Genomic DNA, 17,661 nt, shown 5'->3' on the forward strand with positions numbered 1-17,661 from the left:
TAGTCAAACGCGATATGCGCTCAACAAATCCGTGCTGGCTCTGCTTTATTATTCCATGCTTGTCCAAGAGGCTGTTAATTTTCTCCCAGATTACTGTCTCTTAAAGTTTCCCCACCACCGATGTTAAGCTGACTGGCCTGTAATTGCCAGGTTTATCCTCCCCCCCCCCATCCCTCCACCTCCCCCCTTTCCCCCTCCCCCCATTTTTGAACAAGGATGGAACATTTGCAATCCTCCAGTCCTCTGGCACCACCTGTATCTAAGGAGAATTGGAAAATTGTGGCCAGCAATTTCTACCCTCACTTCCCACCAACCCAGGACGTACCCCATCCAGACTGGGTGACTTGTCCACTTTAAGTACTGCCAGCCTTTCTAGTACTGCCTCTTTATCTATTTTTATCTCATCCAGTATCCTGGCAACCTCCTCATTTACCATAGCTTTGGCAAAGTCTTCTTCCTTTGTAAACATCGATGCAAAGTGCTCATTTAGTACCTCAGCCATGCCCTCTGCCTCCACCAATAGATCTCTATTTTGGTCACTAATCAGGCACTCCGTTCCTCTGACAACCCACTTACTGTTAATATGCCTATAGGTAACCTTTGGATTCTCCTTTATGTTAGCCGCCAATCTATTCTTGTACTGCCTCATTACCCCTCTTTTTTCCTTTTTCTGTTCTCATGAAATCTTATCACTTGAAATTTTGCACTTTTGTGGTATTGTTTCTATGACAACCAGCATACGGAGATATTTCACTTTCTTATTTCTGCCTAAGTACATAAATTGACATGGAGCAAAGTGCACATAGCAGAAAATCACAGGCTCAGTGACCTCAAATTTCTACTGTGTGCTGCTGACGGGCAAGGTAACTTTCCACCGTTATGGACTTGGACAATTTAGTTTCAGATATTAACGACTGTTCTGAATGTAACAACATTCCGTGCAGCACCTGCTGAATATACACGAGTATTATCTTGGCACAACATCTGTACTCTCAAAGTGAAGTACACATGTATTTGTCTACTGGTGTGATGGAATAGGAGTAAGCTATTCAGCCGCTCAAAGCTGCTCTGCCATTCAATTAGATCATGGCTGATCCATACCTTAACTCCATTTACATGCCTTTGTTCCATATTCCTTGACACCCATGCCTAACAAAAATCTATTGATTTCAGTTTCGAACTTTTCAATTGACTTAGCATCTCACATGGTTATGTGAATGTATGGATTGTGAACCCCCCATCCCCAACACCCCAAGCAAAATGAATTGCATGGGGTTGAGCTCCTGTAGGATCCTGTTGGTAAGTTGAGATTTTCTCAAATGTCGCCAATCAATTTCCCCCAAATACTGCACACTCCATAGTTGGATCAATAAACATTTCTACTAGATTCTTATTAGAAATTCAAAGTGATTAACTGTTTTTTTTCTTCAGCGCTAATCAAAACGTATTCTCAGGAAATGCATATTTCAAAATTGTACATTCCCGTGATTTTGTTAGCCGGTTGCAAATTACAATGGAGCATAGGTATTTCTTCCTTTTTTTGAGAAAAAAAGAAAATGCAGCTTGATGTGTGTACAGCTAGATACCATATATGATTTTGAAATTAAACAGTCTTTCTGATTTAAGTACAGTTTGATCAAATCAGCACGATTTACTACTTACACTTTTTAAAACATCCTTCTTTAATCTTTATAAAGTAATCCATGCTACTCGCACCTTTGGCATAGACGAGTGTAGTGTTTTCAGATGTGCAGTTCTTGCAGTTTATTGGTAAAGTTTCTGGTAAAGCTAATCTATCATTAAATTCAAGCTGTTGCTAGGACTGATAAATAAAGACCTCGGAGCATCTCATTATTTTTAACCAACTCAAATAGAACTTTCAGAATAACTTGCAACAATTTTCATTGTTCGATAAAGGTTGTAGAACAGATATGTTTTCTGTGGCTTCAAAGACTCTTACTTTAGAAATATTTTCACTGCCATGGGAAAAAGACCAAGAAGTATTTTACCCTCCCCCACTGGGCAGAATTCCCAGATTCCTGACTGATATAAATTACAGCAGTGATTGCAAGTTGCTGATGTAATTTAAGTAAGTGCTCTTAAACTATTGATATAAGTTATTCTAGTGTTCGTTAGTTTAATTCATTTTGAAGTACATGGTTAACGTCACAGACGTTTGCTTTGCTGATTTTAACAAATTGAGATTTACTCATTGCGCAAATGCCGAGAGTTCCCAAAAAGGGCAAAAAGCGAACTTACTGCTTTTAAAAAATAGACTTCATAAATCCAAAACGAATAATACTGCATTCAATGTGTGCATAAAGTGAAATAATATAGTTAGTTATTTAGACATTCTTATCTTAACAAGATAAAATGTAACTATTATAATAAATTATAGTCAGGCTTTTCATAATGTTATTTAAATTTGTAAATAGTGCTTGAATTTTCTCAGATTAGTTACATGTTCCAGGCACTATTCTCACATTCTAGTGAGGATAGTAATATAGTATACTTTAGCTGATCAGATATACTATATTAATACAATGAAGAATCAGTAATCTGAATTTTAGTTTAGAAAGGTGCATAATCGAGACATTTTATTAATTAAAGAAAGCTTAAATTAAATTTGTATTAAAGTACAATAGGTTTCATACTGACACTTACCTTTACAAATTCTGCAGTGCTCAGTCTTATGTGGAAGTGGAATTCAGCAACGAGAAGTCTTCTGCCAGATCTCGAACCAGAGCATTGAAGATTCCCAGTGCAGTCAATCTACAAAACCTGCTTCAGTTCAGCACTGTCAAACTGGGGAATGTTTGCTTTACAGCTGGCATATAGAAGAATGGGAAAAAGTAAGTACAACAGCTGCAGCAGACAGCAAAAGCACTGTTCAGAATAAACAAGAGAAAGGCACTCTTCCTGGCATGCACCAGTCTTACTTGAGGTGTGATTTGTAAACTAGGATCAGATGGCTGGCTTCATGTGGTTAGGAGGATGTTTGACATATGGCCAAGGAGCGGAAAAGTTAGAGGAAAGAAAACCTCTGCTGCATAGAAATGAGGATAAGTCCAATTCTATATCACCTTTAAAGTCATTTAACTGAAGGAACAAAGATTTGGGTATTTTTCAGCTTAAAAGACAAATTCAATCTAACATTTCTGAATTCTACAGTCCTTTAATGATACTATGATACCTTTTAAATGTAAAATAGTAAATTCCCTACATTTATCTAGTTAATGCAAACACTTTTTTTTCAAGATTCAAACTGTACAATTTACTTACATAAATATTACACATTGATGCAAACATCTTAAATGCTACTGCCCAATAAGTACTAGTTACTAGATTAATATATTATATTGTGAAGGTTTTTTGAGAATGTTCTTTGCATTTAACTTTTTTAACACTACATAACAAATTACAATTCAGCTCAAAGTAGATCACAAAACAATCTAAATTTTATAATAGGGTAACAAGCTAATTTTGTCTTTATTTTTTAAATGAGCAGTTATCTCCCCATTCTCTCTCCTCAGCCTCTTTTCACTTCCAGCACCTGGAGTCAATTAAAGAGCCCATTATGGTAGACTAAGTTAGATGTGTCGCATTGCTTTGTTAAAGAATTTCAGGCTGCAAGCAAATTTGTGCACGCTCTTGAAATTTATAACATTTCGCAGGCATATTTCCAAGAAAAGTCTTCAAACAGCCACGGTCACAAATTAATCTCTTTTTTTGCTGGAAATTTGTACTAATGTACTGCAGATGTGCAGTTTGCATATGGCTGCGTTTTTAGATGAATTGTTGTATTTATGTCCCATTTGTTTGAAGAAATTACATTCGTATCTAACGATTATTAACTATCAATTGATTGTCACAAAAATAGTGAAATGGCCATTTTGTATACAGCCAATGTTTTGGGAGTTTTAAGAATGGCAGCAAGCTCCACTTAAAGCACAGCTAAAGAACGTTCCCGCAGATTCATGCTTAATCTGTAAGGAAATTATGTATGGTACCATGTTTTAACAATGTTAGAAAATGGCACCAAGGTCAGAATAGCCTGACATGCAATTTGATCCTCAGTCTGTTTTTCATTTGACCATACTTACAGTCTCTTAAACAACAACAGCAACTGCTGAACTTTGGATTTTCAGGGGATAATGAAAAGAATTAAAAGCAAAAAGATTGCAGAAATCCTTTTTTATAAAAGTTGGAAAGATTGTGTCATCTTAATGTGTCTTAACTCTCTTGTATTTTAAACAAAAACATAAAATTAAATTATTTAATATTAGTTCATATTTTTATCTAAGTGCCACTGGACAAATAAGAATTTACATAAAAAGGAAGAAATCTACATAAAAGAATGAAATTTATGTAAACAATATTACTTGGTTATAAAAATCCTATATTAACTTACTTCTCTTTGTGGGAGAAAAACACTTCTCTATAGATAGTAAAAGATTAAAGAGTGCGAAAACGCAACGTCAGGGTTGCACAGGAAGGCTGACGAGACAAAGCCCTACCTCACCATCACCTCTCTTGACCCCTCCACTGTCTCTAAATTGTCAGACTACTTGTCGGACATCCCATACAAGATGAGCAGAAATTTCCTCCAACTAAATATTGGGAAGACTGAAGCGATTGTCCTCGTACCCCACCACGAACTCCGTACCCTAGCCACTGATTTAATCCCGCTCCAGGCAACTGTCTGAGGCTGGACCAGGCTGTTCACATTTGACCCATATTTGACCCTGAGATGAGTTTCTGACCAATTATCTGTGTCATCACTCGGGCCACCTTTCTTCCACCACCTTAACTTCGCCCCACTCCGCCCCTGCCTCAGCTCATCAGCTGCTGAAACCCTCATCCATGCCTTTGTTACCTCGAGACTTGATTATTCCAATGCACTCCTGGCCAGCCTCCCAACTTCCAGCCTCTATAAATTTGAGCTCATCCAAAACTCTGCTGCCCATATCAAGTCCAGTTCACCTATTATCTCTGTGCTCGCTGACCTACTTTGCCTCCTGGTTAAGCAATGCCTCGTTTTTAAAATTTTCACCCTTGCTTTCAAATCCCTCCATGGCCTCACCCCTCCCTATCTCTATAAGCTCCTCCAGCCCTACAACCCTCCAAGATATCCGCGCTCCTCCAATTCTGGCCTCTTGCGCATCCCCAATTTTAATCACTCCACTATTGTCCGCCATGCCTTCAGCTGCCAAAGCCCTCGGCTCTATAAAATTCCCTTCCTAAACCTGCCCGCATCGCTACTCTCTTTCCTTCTTTAAGACGCTCCTTAAAACCTACCTCTTTGACAAAGCTTTTGTTCATCTGGCCTAATATGTGGCTTGGTGTCAAATTTTGTTTGATGATACTCCTGTGAAGTGACTTGGGATGTTTTACTACGTTAAAGGCGCTATATAAATGCAAGTTTTGTTTTCCTTCCCAAATCGATTTTAATTCTGTAAACTCACAAATCATTGAAAGGCCTATTCTACTTTTTGCATAATTTTCTAATTATTTGGTACAAACTTACAATCTTGTGTTGTAATTGTACAATTCATATGACCTTTGCGCACTATTTTTGTTTAATAAGAAAAAGCAAGTGATTCTGCAAAGTACTTCTTTATTGCAGTTTGCAGTGATGATTAGGCACCTGAGAGTAAAGTTTCACTGTGGTTACAGAGCTAGCGCACACAGTTAGTTGAGATTAATATAAAGTAATTTTCGGCATTAGTAACATAATAGTTCCATAATATCCTCCCACAGTGTTCGAATTCATCCAGGGAATATTCTTCTTTAATGCATGATTACACACTGACCTGGCATTAACAGTTTTCTTTCAGTTTATTAAGCACCAATTAAAGGTGAATAGGCAAATTGTCTCATCTTTGCCTTCCAGTCCACATCATTGCAATATTGCAAGGAGTGATTCTTTTATCAGTTCACACAAAGTATGATTTCCCTAGCTACTCTCAGTTTTATGAATATATTGGAATAGCAACCGCAGAGGAGGATCAGTATTGTCTGGGACCATAGAAGCCGGTGACCAGAACCCACTGCTACCTAATCACCAGTGTGTTCTAGTTCTGTTGTGTATTGGCTTTTTCTATAAGGCGGAGAATTATGCTTGATTTATTTTTTGAGACTTATGTTGAGTATATTCAAGATGGAGAGCAATCAATTTTTTGATTATTAAGGGAATCAAGGAAGATAGGGATAGTGTGTGAAAGTGGAGTTGAGGTAGACGATTATTACTGAATGGCGGTGCAGGCTCCTATTTCTTATGTTCTTATGCATTGAATGAACAGATATTTGTGTTTTTTTTTTATTCATTCTGGGATGTGGGTGTCGCTGGCGATGCCACCATTTATCGTCCATCACTAGTTGCCCTTGAGAAGGTGGTGCTGAGCTGCCTTCCTGAACTGCAGTCCATAGTGCTGTTAGAGAGGGAGTTCCAGGATTTTGATCCAGCAGGAACGGCGATATATTTCCAAGTCAGGATGATGAGTAACTTGGAGGGGAACTTGCAGGTAATGATGCTCCCGTGCGTTTGCTGCCCTTGTCCTTCTAGATGGTAGAGGATGCAGGTTTGGGAGGTGCTACCAAAGAAGCTGTGGCGAGTTGCTACAATGCATCTTGTAGATGGTACACACTGCAGCCACGGTGTTTAAGGTGATGGATGGGATGCCAATCAAGCGGGCTGCTTTAACCTGGATGGTGTTGAGCTTCTTGAGCATTATTGGAGCTGTACTCATCCAGGCAAATGGAGAGTATTCCATCACGCTCCTGACTTACACATAAGAACATAAGAATTAGGAACAGGAGTAGGCCATCTAGCCCCTCAAGCCTGCTCCGCCATTCATCAAGATCATGGCTGATCTGGCCGTGGACTCAGCTCCACTTACCCGCCCGCTCCCCGTAACCCTTAATTCCCTTATTGGTTAAAAATCTATCTATCTGTGATTTGAATACATTCAATGAGCTAGCCTCAACTGCTTCCTTGGGCAGAGAATTCCACAGATTCACAACCCTCTGGGAGAAGAAATTCCTTCTCAACTCGGTTTTAAATTGGCTCACCCGTATTTTGAGGCTGTGCCCCCTAGTTCTAGTCTTCCCGACCAGTGGAAACAACCTCTCTGCCCTTTCATTATTTTAAATGTTTCTATAAGATCACCCCTCATTCTTTTGAACTCCAACGAGTAAAGACCCAGTCTACTCAATCTATCATCATAAGGTAACCCCCTCATCTCCGGAATCAGCCGAGTGAATCGTCTCTGTACCCCCTCCAAAGCCAGTATATCCTTCCTTAAGTAAGGTGACCAAAACTGCATACAGTGCTCCAGGTGCGGCCTCACCAATACCCTAAACAGTTGCAGAAGGACCTCCCTGCTTTTGTACTCCACCTCTCTCGCAATAAAGGCCAACATTCCATTCACCTTCCTGATTACCTGTTGCACCTGCAAATTAACTTTTTGGGATTCATGTACAAGGACGAGAGGTGGGCACCGGAGGGACTGGAGTGCATCATCACGCCCGGCAACCAAATTTTAATTTGATTTTACGTTTTTAAGTTTAATTTGTTTTAATTGCCGGTGCTTTTAGTGTCCCCCTTCCCTTTTATAGGGGGCACTGGGGAAAATTGTGATTTTAGTGCCCAAAAAAAAAAAAAAAAAACACAAAAAAAAAAGGGGGGAAAAAAAAAAGGGCCTTGTAAATGTCTGGAGTGTCACCCAGGTCGGGTGGCACCATTTAATGTTTTATGTTTTCGCAGGTAAACTCAAAAGAGTTTCATGTACAAGGACCGCCAGGTCCCTCTGCACCACAGCATGTTGTAATTTCTCCCCATTCAAATAATATTTCCTTTTACTGTTTTTTTCCCCAAGGTGGATGACCTCACACTTTCCGACATTGTATTCCATCTGCCAAACCTTAGCCCATTCGCTTAACCTATCTAAATCTCTTTGCAGCCTCTCTGTGTCGTCTACACAACCCGCTTTCCCACTAATCTTTGTGTCATCTGCAAATTTTGTTACACTACACTCTGTCCCCTCTTCCAGGTCATCTATGTATATTGTAAACAGTTGTGGTCCCAGCACTGATCCCTGTGGCACATCACTAACCACCGATTTCCAACCCGAAAAGGACCCATTTATCCCGACTCTCTGCTTTCTGTTCGCTAGCCAATTCTCTATCCATGCTAATACATTTCCACTGACTCCGCGTACCTTTATCTTCTGCAGTAACCTTTTGTATGGCACCTTATCGAATGCCTTTTGAAAATCTAAATACACCACATCCATCGGTACACCTCTATCCACCATGCTCGTTATATCCTCAAAGAATTCCAGTAAATTAGTTAAACATGATTTCCCCTTCATGAATCCATGCTGCGTATGCTTGATTGCATTATTCCTATCTAGATGTCCCGCTATATCTTCCTTAATGATAGTTTCAAGCATTTTCCCCACTACAGATGTTAAACTAACCAGCCTATAGTTACCTGCCTTTTGTCTGCCCCCTTTTTTAAACAGAGGCGTTACATTAGCTGCTTTTCAATCCGCTGGTACCTCCCCAGAGTCCAGAGAATTGTGCCTTGCAGAAGGTGGAAAGGCTTTGGGGAGTCAGGAGGTGAGACACTCACCGCAGAATATCCAGCCTCTGACCTGCTCTTGTTGCCGCAGTATTTATATGGCTGGTCCAGTTAAGTTTCTGGTCAATGGTGACCCCCAGGATGTTGATGGTGGGGGATTCGGCATTGGTAATGCCACTGCATATCAACAGGCAGTGGTTAGACTCTCGTTTGTTGGAGATAGACGTTGCCTGGCACTTGTGTGACACGAATGTTACTTGCCACTTATCAGCCAAAGCCTGAATGTTGTCCAGGTCTTGCTGCAGGCGGGCATGGACTGCTTCATTATCTGAGGAATTACAAATGGAACTGAACACTGTGCAGTCATCAGCGAACTTCTCCATTTCTAACCTTGTGATGGAGGGAAGGTCATTGATGATGCAGCTGAAGATAGTTGGGCCTAGGACATTGCCTTGAGGAACCCCTGCAGTGATATCCTGGGGCTGAGATGATTGACCTCCAACCATCACAACCATCTTCCTTTGTGGTAGGTATGACTCCAGCCAGCCGATTCCCATTGGCTTCAATTTTACTAGGGCTCCTTGATGCTCGACTCAGTCAAAAGCTGCCTTGATATCAAGGGTAGTCACTTTCACCTCACCTCTGAAATACAGCTCTTTTGTCCATATTTGGACCAAGGCTGTAATGAGAGCTGGAGCTGGGCGGAACCCAAACTGAGCATCAGTGAGCAGGTTATTGGTGAGTAAGTATCGCTTGATAGCACTGTCGACGATACCTTCCATCACTTTGCTGATGATTGAGAGTAGACTGATGGGCCGATAATTGGCTGGATTAGATTTCTCCTGCTTTTTGTAGCCAGGATATACCTGGGCAGTTTTCCACATTGTCAGATAGATGCCGGTGTTGTAGCTGCACTGCAATAGCTTGGATAGAGGCGCGGCTGGTTTTGGAGCACAAGTCTTCAGCACGACAGCCAGGATGTTATCGGGACCCATAGCATTTGCTGTATCCAGTGCGCTCAGCCGTTTCTTGATATCATGTGGAGTGAATCAAATTGGCTGAAGACTGGCTTCTGTGTTGGTGGGGACCTCAGGGATAAGCCGATATGGATCATCCACTCGGCACTTCTGGCTGAAGATGATTGCAAACTTTAGGCTGTAGCATAGTTTTAATATATTATGTATTCAAACCCGTTTGCAAAGTCTTAACTATCGGATCTGCCCCACATTTATAACCCTGTCCTCATCTTTAATCCTTTGATGGCCTTGCCCAATCTTTTCTCTGCAATCTCCTCCAGCTCTATATCCCCTTTCAAACATTCTATTTCTTTTACTCTGTCCTGTTGTGCTTCCCCCTCCCTTCATCTCACCATTGATGGCAGAGCCTTCAGTCACCAGGATCCTACATGTTGGAATTCCCTCCTTAAATCGCTCCACATTACTCACCCCCTTTAAAAACTTTACTAAAACCCATCACTTTGTTGAAGGCTTCAGTTACCCCTCCTAAACTTTTCTCTAGCTTGGGATCCATTTTCCATATTCCTATTTGTGAAATCCCTTGGGACATTCTTTACATGAAAGCCGTTATATCATCATCATCATAGGCAGTCCTTCGAATCGAAGATGACTTGCTTCCACGTCAAGAAGTTCACAGGTGTTTCAATGAAGGACCTAAAGTTCCAGGTCCCGAACTATATCTTGAAGGGTGGAAGATGCCTATATGTGGATTTTTTTAACATGTAGTGGCTGTTGCACACCAGCCACCACACAGGCTTGACAGAGCTAGGTCTTGGTCCAGTAGCAAGGATTAACCAAGACGACTGGAGACCAGCTCTATAAGTTCAAATTGAATGGTTGAGAACTAACTGAGTTAATTATAATTGTCAGCTATATTGTCAATAATTATAATCACAATTCAATCTTTTTCAGCTGCATCTTTACAGGTGATTCTTTTTGGCCTGCTGTACTTGTTCTCAACCATCTGTATTACTTATTGTGTGTGGCGTAACAATTTGGCTTAAGTAGATGAAAACACTCAAGCAAACTCATCTGACATCTGTAACTTACTTTGGCATCAGTGGCTTTGTACATCTATGGTAGCTTATGTTTATTCATGGTCATCCTCAATTCTCACCTTTGTTCATTTATTCAAGTCAGGCAACTTCTTGTGATATCCCTCCAGCTTCTCTGAGAAAGTGACCTCTTATCAACTTTAGGGCAGTCGCCTCCCATGCCTACTGTATTCTGTAGACGCTAATGTGTTGCTTTTCCATATTGCATAGAGAACTTACTGCCCACAGACCATTAATTGTCACCTATAGAACATTCAGGTAGATTTTCACTTTTGGTGATGGTGGAAAAAGCCCAGTAGTGGATTTGCTGCCCCGCTCAATCTTTATGAATGCAGTGCCACAGGACAGCTGCTTGTGTACATGTGTAATATGTCTTGCTTCATGTAGTCCATATATCCAAGCAGCTGGCCAGACATCCTTTTTGCTTCAAACAGCTGTTATTTTATTGCCTCAATATGAAGGCATTATAAGCACTCTCTGGGAAGCATGTATTGCTTTTTTTTTTAAACATCAATTACACATTAATGAAATAATAGTCCTTCTTAATTAGGTATTAAGCTACAGGAATGGCTATACACGTACAATAAATTATGCCATATAATTTGGAGAAGCTACCAATTTAAGAACATGTTATAACTGGCTTTGCTGTTGTTGCTCCTGTATGTTGCTGTGAAGTCTGTTTAAGTGGTGCATGGTAGAACAGGGCTTCAGTCATCTCCTTGATGAAGCAGAGCATGGATAAAGACCGATTCTTGGTGGTACAAACATTCCGCGATTATAGGTGTTCAATGTCACTGCTGTGTAACACAAATGCCAGACTATTCCTGCAGATCTTCTTGACCAAATTTTCACACCTCAGTTACAGCCGCCCTGGGGCTGCTCCACTGTCAAGCCCAGATGGATGATTACATAGAATATACAGCACAGAACCAGGCCATTCGGCCCAACTAGTCTGTCTTGGTGTTTATATTCCACACGAGCCTCATCCCATTCTATCTACCTCATCTCAGCCTTTCAGCATATCTTTCTATTCCCTTTTCTCTCATGCATCATCTAGATTCCTTTTGAAAGCATCTAAGCTATTTGCCTCGGTCATTTCCTGTGGTAACGAGTTCCACATTCTAACCACCCTCTGAGTAAAGAAATATCTCCTTATTTCTATATTGGATTTATTAGTAACATTTCTTGTATTTATGCCCCCTAGTTTTGGATTCTCCCACAAGTGGACATATTCTCTCCACAGCTATTCTGTCCAACCCATTCATAATTTTAAAGACCTCCATCAGGTCTTCTATTTTCTAAAGAAAAAAGCTATCTTTCCCGATAGCTGTAATCTTTCAGTTCTGGTACCATCCTTGTTAATCTTTTTTTCAATTTCTCCAGTGCTTATATATCTTTTTTATACTATGGAGACCAATGTTCCCTGTAACTTTTCTTTGGGCCGTGTGGCCCATTCAACAGTCTGTGTATACGCATTTTTTTCAATTTAAAAGACGACTCACTGGCTGTGCAGGACCCCAGAGTGCTGCGCGGCTGCACAGCCTAAAGGGAACATGATGGAGACTCGAACTGTGCACAGTACTCTTAAGTGCAGCCTGACCAAGGACCTATACAGGTTTAACATTATTCACTACTTTTGAATTCTATATCCTTAGAAATCGCAGAAATACTGGCCATCATCTTTCAATCCTCCTTCGATACAGGAGTGGTGCCAGAGGACTGGAGAATAGCAAATGTTACACCCTTGTTCAAAAAAGCAACTACAGGCCAGTCAGTTTAACCGCGGTAGTGGAGAAGCTTTCAGAAACGATAATCAGGGACAAAATTAACAATCACTTGGTCAAGTGTGGATTAATTAAGCAAAGCCAGCACGGACTTTTTAAAGGCAAATCGTGTTTAACTAATTTGATCGAATTTTTTGATGCGATAATAGAGAGGGTTGACGAGGGCAATGCAGTTGACGTGGTGTACATGGACTTCCAAAAGGCATTTGATAAAGTGCCATATAATAGACTTGCCAGCAAAGTTGGAGCCCATGGAATAAAAGGGACAGTGGCAGCGTGGATACGAAATTGGCTAAGTGACAGGAAACAGAGAGTAGTGGTGAACGGTTGTTTTTTCGTACCAGAGGAAAGTATACAGTGGTGTTCCCCAGGGGTCAGTTCTAGGACCACTGCTTTTCTTGATATATATTAATGACTTGGACATGGGTGTACAGGGCACAATTTCAAAATTTGCAGATGACACAAAACTTATAGTGAACAGATAGGAGGAGAGTGATAGACTTCGGGAAGACATAGATAGGCTAGTGGCAGGAAACAGAGAGTAGTGGTGAATGGTTGTTTTTTGAACTGGAGAAAGAAAGAAAAGCTTGCATCTATATAGCGCCTTTCATGACCACTGACATCTCAAAGCACTTTACAGCCAAAGAAGTACTTTTAGAGTGTAGTCGCTGTTGTAATGTAGGAAACGCGGCAGCCAATTTGCACACAAGCAAGCTCCCACAAACAACAATGTGATAATGACCAGATAATCTGTTTTTGTTATGTTGATTGAGGGATAAATATTGGCCAGGACACTGGGGATAACATCCCTGTTCTTCTTCAAAATAGTGCTTGGAATTTTTTTACGTCCACCTGAAAGAGCAGACGGGCTCTCAGTCTAATGTCTCATCTAAAAGACGGCACCTCTGATAGTACAGCGCTCCCTCAGCGCTGCACTGGAGTGTCAGCCTAGAGTTATTGTGCTCAAGTCTCTGGAGTGGGACTTGAACCCACAACCATCTGACTCAAAAGGTATGCAGTGGTGTTCCCCAGGGGTCAGTTCTAGGACTACTGCTTTTCTTGATATATCTTAATGACTTGGACTTAGGTGTATAGGGCACAATTTCAAAATTTGCAGATGACACAAAACTTGGAGGTATAGTGAACAGTGAAGAGGATAGTGATAGACTTCAAGAAGACAGACAGGCTGATGAAAGGAGCGGGCATGTGCACATGAAATTTAATGCAAAAAAGTGCAAAGGAATTTTTTTCAAAGTCCTGCAAGAAATGGATCATAATGGGGACAGGCCTTCGACCCAAAGCCAGGCTGACTGGCTGAAAATGGGTCGGAAGGGCGGCCCGCCAGTTTCAATCAGCATGGTGACGTCACAGCACGTGTACGTCACCACGCTCTCTCCCCTCCCAAGAGGGGGTGCCAGGCTGCCCGTTTTGAGGCCCAGCCGAACCTGGGGCAAGTATTTTGCCGGCCGATCGGCAAGTTGGCTGGCAAAAATTCTTGCACTGCGGCGGAGGCAGTAGGCCCTCCCCTTTAAGAGAGGCTGCACTGTCAGGCCGGTGTCACTCTGCAGTGGTGCATCGACAGAGAAACCTGTCTGAGGCATCGCGCGGTGGGAGATCCACAGAGTGAGGTGAAAATTGATGGTAAGTATTTTTTATTGGTTTTCTTTTCATTTTATTGGTGGTGATATCACTTGGGCAGTATGGGGTCCAGGCCGAAAAATCTACGAGCTGAATTTAGGTCGGGTCGGCCTGTTGACCCTAAAGCGACGGCCATTTGATTTTTAGGAATGCCCGCCACAAATGGGCACTAACGAGTCTCTTTCAGACCCTGAATTTCGGCCCCATAGAATACAAAAGAAAGGAAGTTATGATGAACCTGTATAAAACACTAGTTCAGCCTCAACTGGAATATTGTGTCCAATTCTGGGCACCGCACTTTAGGAAGGATGTGAAGGCCTTAGATAGGGTGCAGAAAAGATTTACAAGAATGGTTCCAGGGATGAGGGACTTCAGTTACATGGATAGACTGGAGAAGCTGGGGTTGTTCTCCTTAGAGCAGAGAAGGTTGAGAGGAAAATTGATAGAGGTGCTCAAAATCATGATGGATCTAGACAGAGTAGATAGAGAGAAACTGTTCCCCTTAGCACAAGGGGCGAGAATCAGAGGGCAGATTTAACGTGATTGGCAAAACAACCAAAGGCAACATGAGGAAAAAATATTTTACGCAGCAAGTGGTTAGGATCTGGAATGCACTGTCTGAAAGGATGGTAGAGACAGACTCAATCGTGGCTTTCAAAAGGGAATTGGTAAGTCCCTGAAGGAAAAGAAATTGCAGGGCTACAGGGAAATGGCGAGGGAGTGGGACTAGCTGAAGTTCTCTCGCAGAGAGCCAGCACGGGCCAAATGGACTCCTTCTGTGCTGCAACCATTCTATGATTCTATTCTAAGTAAATCCCAGTGCTTTATTAGCATTTTTAATTGCTTTGTTTACCTGAGATGCTGTTTTTAATGATTTGTTTACATGTAAATCTTCTACCCAATTCAGTTTCCCACCCCTTTTTTGGTGCACTCACCAGAGATGCGCTGACTTTGTGGGCTGAAAAGGGCACCGATAAAACATCCCCCGATTCTGCCTCTCCCGGGGCTTGGCGCCGCGTGGCCAGTTGATTGGGGGGCGGAGCTAGGGCCCTGCACCAGAAACAGTGCTGGCAGCTCTCCACATGCGCGTTGGAGTGTATGCGCATGCGCAGTAGCTCCTGCTCCCAGCCTCTGTGTGCGTGCTGCAGCGTGGGACCCGATGCGTCCCACCCCTGTCCCAGGCCGAGTGGCCTCCCGCACAGGCCAGCCCGCTGCCTTCCCGGGCTAGAAGGCAGCAACAAGCAGGTTGGTGCAGGGCCCAAGCCAGGGCGGTGGGGGGTGGGTAGATTTGATCAGGGGCTGGGGAATTCCGAACCACAGGGTGGGTTCGATCACCGACCCCATGCAGGTAGGGGGATCCAATCCCGAGGGCGGTCCGATCCCCGACCTCTAGAGAAGATCTGATCCCCAGACGTGTCCAATTTCTGACCCCAGGTGCTGTTCTAATCCTGGAGGTCTGATCCCCGACCCTGTGAGGTAGGGTTATTTGTAAGGGGCGGGCTGATGGTGGGTGAGCTTAGGTGGCTGGAAGAACATAAGAACATAAGAATTACGAGCAGGAGGCACTTCTATTTTTTATTTGGATATTTTGAAAAAATTTTGTAAATATGTTTTGTCTCTTTACTTCTTTTATTTTTGTAGTTTAAACTTCCATGAATGCTTCTGTTGTATAGTAAGTTAACTTTGCGAAGTTTGTCATATGATGCTCTGTATAGCTGTTTGATCCTATTCACATTCTGTAGTCAAGTCATTAAGTTCTGCTGGCCTCCGATGTACCGACCTGCGCTGATTTATTAACTCTCCGCAAGGGTTTTCTGTGCGGCCACAAGTGACCACATACGCTGGCCTAAGTTAGTTTGGAGCAACTATTAGCTGTCCAAAGTGGCCTAAATGGCCAAAATGGGGGTAGGTGGCTGATAACGCCCCCTTTTGAAAAAAACTAAACTAAACTTAAAAAATCCCAACTAACTCACTTACACTGGCGCAAATTGAATGTGCAAAATGGGGATTTTTATGATACTCCAGAAAAATCAAGCTGCTCCAAAAAAATGGAGCAACTCCTGGGCAATTTTGAGCCTGCATTTTCTCAGGTATAGCTGAAGTTTCTATTTTTCCTGTAAAGTACATCACCTCACATATATCTCTGTTAAAGTTAATTTGCCACTTAACTGCCCAGTCTACAAGTTTTCAAATTTTTTTTTTTGTAATGTTGCATTCTTCCTCAGTATTAGCTATACCCCCAGTTTGATATCTGCAAATTTTGATATTGACTTACTTGTTCCTAAATCCAAATCATTACTGTAAATTATGAATAACAGTGGTCCCGGCATGGATCCTTTTGGAACACCACTTTCTACCTTCCTCCGATCTGAATAACTACCCTTTACCCCTACTCTCTGCGTTTTAGTTGTTAGCCAATTTACTATCCATTCAGCGATTTGTCCCTGGACTCCACATGCCCTAACCTTTGTCATGAGCCTACCAAGTGATACCTTATCAAAGGCCTTTTAAAAATCCAAGTACATGGCATCTACTGCAATCCCTTTGCCTACTCTTTCTATTACCTCTTCAAAGAATTCTATCAGGTTAGTTAACCATAACTTAGTCTTTTCGGAATCCATGCTGACGATTTTTATTATATTTTCTATCTATAGACGCTCTTCTATCACTTATTTTGTATAGATTCCAATATCTTTCCTACCACCGACTTTAAGCTGACTTGTCTATAATTGCCAGGTTTTGTATATAGGAACAACATTAGCAGTCTGCCAGTCCTCTGGCACTATCCCCTCTTCTATGGAATTTTTACATAAACTATTGCCTCTGCTACCTCCTCCCTAATTTCCTCGAGTATGCGTGGGTGCATACCATCTAGACCTGGGGTGTTATCCTCTTTTAGTTTTACTAATTTGGCAATTATTTTCTCCCTTTCTATTTCAACTTTATTAATATTCTTTTTAAGCGCATCCTATTATATGTTGTTCTCAGGATGCGAATGACACTGGTAAGGCCACATTTATTGCCCATCCCTAGTTGCCCTGAGAAGGTGCTGGTGGGGCTTCTTGAACCACTGCAGTCCTTGTGGTGATGGTGCTCCCACAATGGTGTTAGGTAGGCTGTTCCAGGATATCGATCCAATGATGAAAGAATGTCCCAGTCAGGATGGTTTGTGATTTAGAAGGGTACTTGGAGGTGATGATGTTCCTGTGCATGGCTGCCCTTGTTGTTCTTCGTGGTGGGGTGACAACTGCTGATGAAGTAACTTTGGGGAGTTGTTGCAATGCATGCTGTAGATCGTACATACTGTAGCCACAGTGTGCCAGTGATGGAGGGGGTGGATATTGAATCCAGCCATTTTGGAATAGATCTCCTACCTGGATAGTTTGTTCTGCAAGGCGTACCTCCTTACTGCCTGTACTCTTGGATCATCCTCATTTGCTGCTACATTAGCAGATACCTGGAAATGGCAACTTCATCTATCCTGTGCATCAGAGAACTCTTCCATGCCTGACTAATGCTGGGCATGACCTAGAGTTCAGTACTCAATTTCCTTTAAATACCTCTACATAATTCTAAGTTTTTCA

General features: G+C 41.9%; 1 protein-coding gene across 1 annotated transcript in view; it reads left to right on the plus strand.

Moving 5' to 3' along the window:
- The window catches only part of adamts9 (ADAM metallopeptidase with thrombospondin type 1 motif, 9), a 462,662-nt gene that overhangs the window by 312,941 nt on the left and 132,060 nt on the right, over positions 1–17,661 (plus strand). The window contains exon 30 of the mRNA XM_070895215.1: positions 2,682–2,852. Coding sequence (XP_070751316.1) covers positions 2,682–2,852 — 171 coding nt within the window. The remainder of the gene's footprint in view (positions 1–2,681; positions 2,853–17,661) is intronic.

This window comes from Pristiophorus japonicus, chromosome 12 (assembly GCF_044704955.1).
Source record: "Pristiophorus japonicus isolate sPriJap1 chromosome 12, sPriJap1.hap1, whole genome shotgun sequence".
In the NCBI taxonomy this organism is placed as follows: domain Eukaryota; kingdom Metazoa; phylum Chordata; class Chondrichthyes; family Pristiophoridae; genus Pristiophorus; species Pristiophorus japonicus.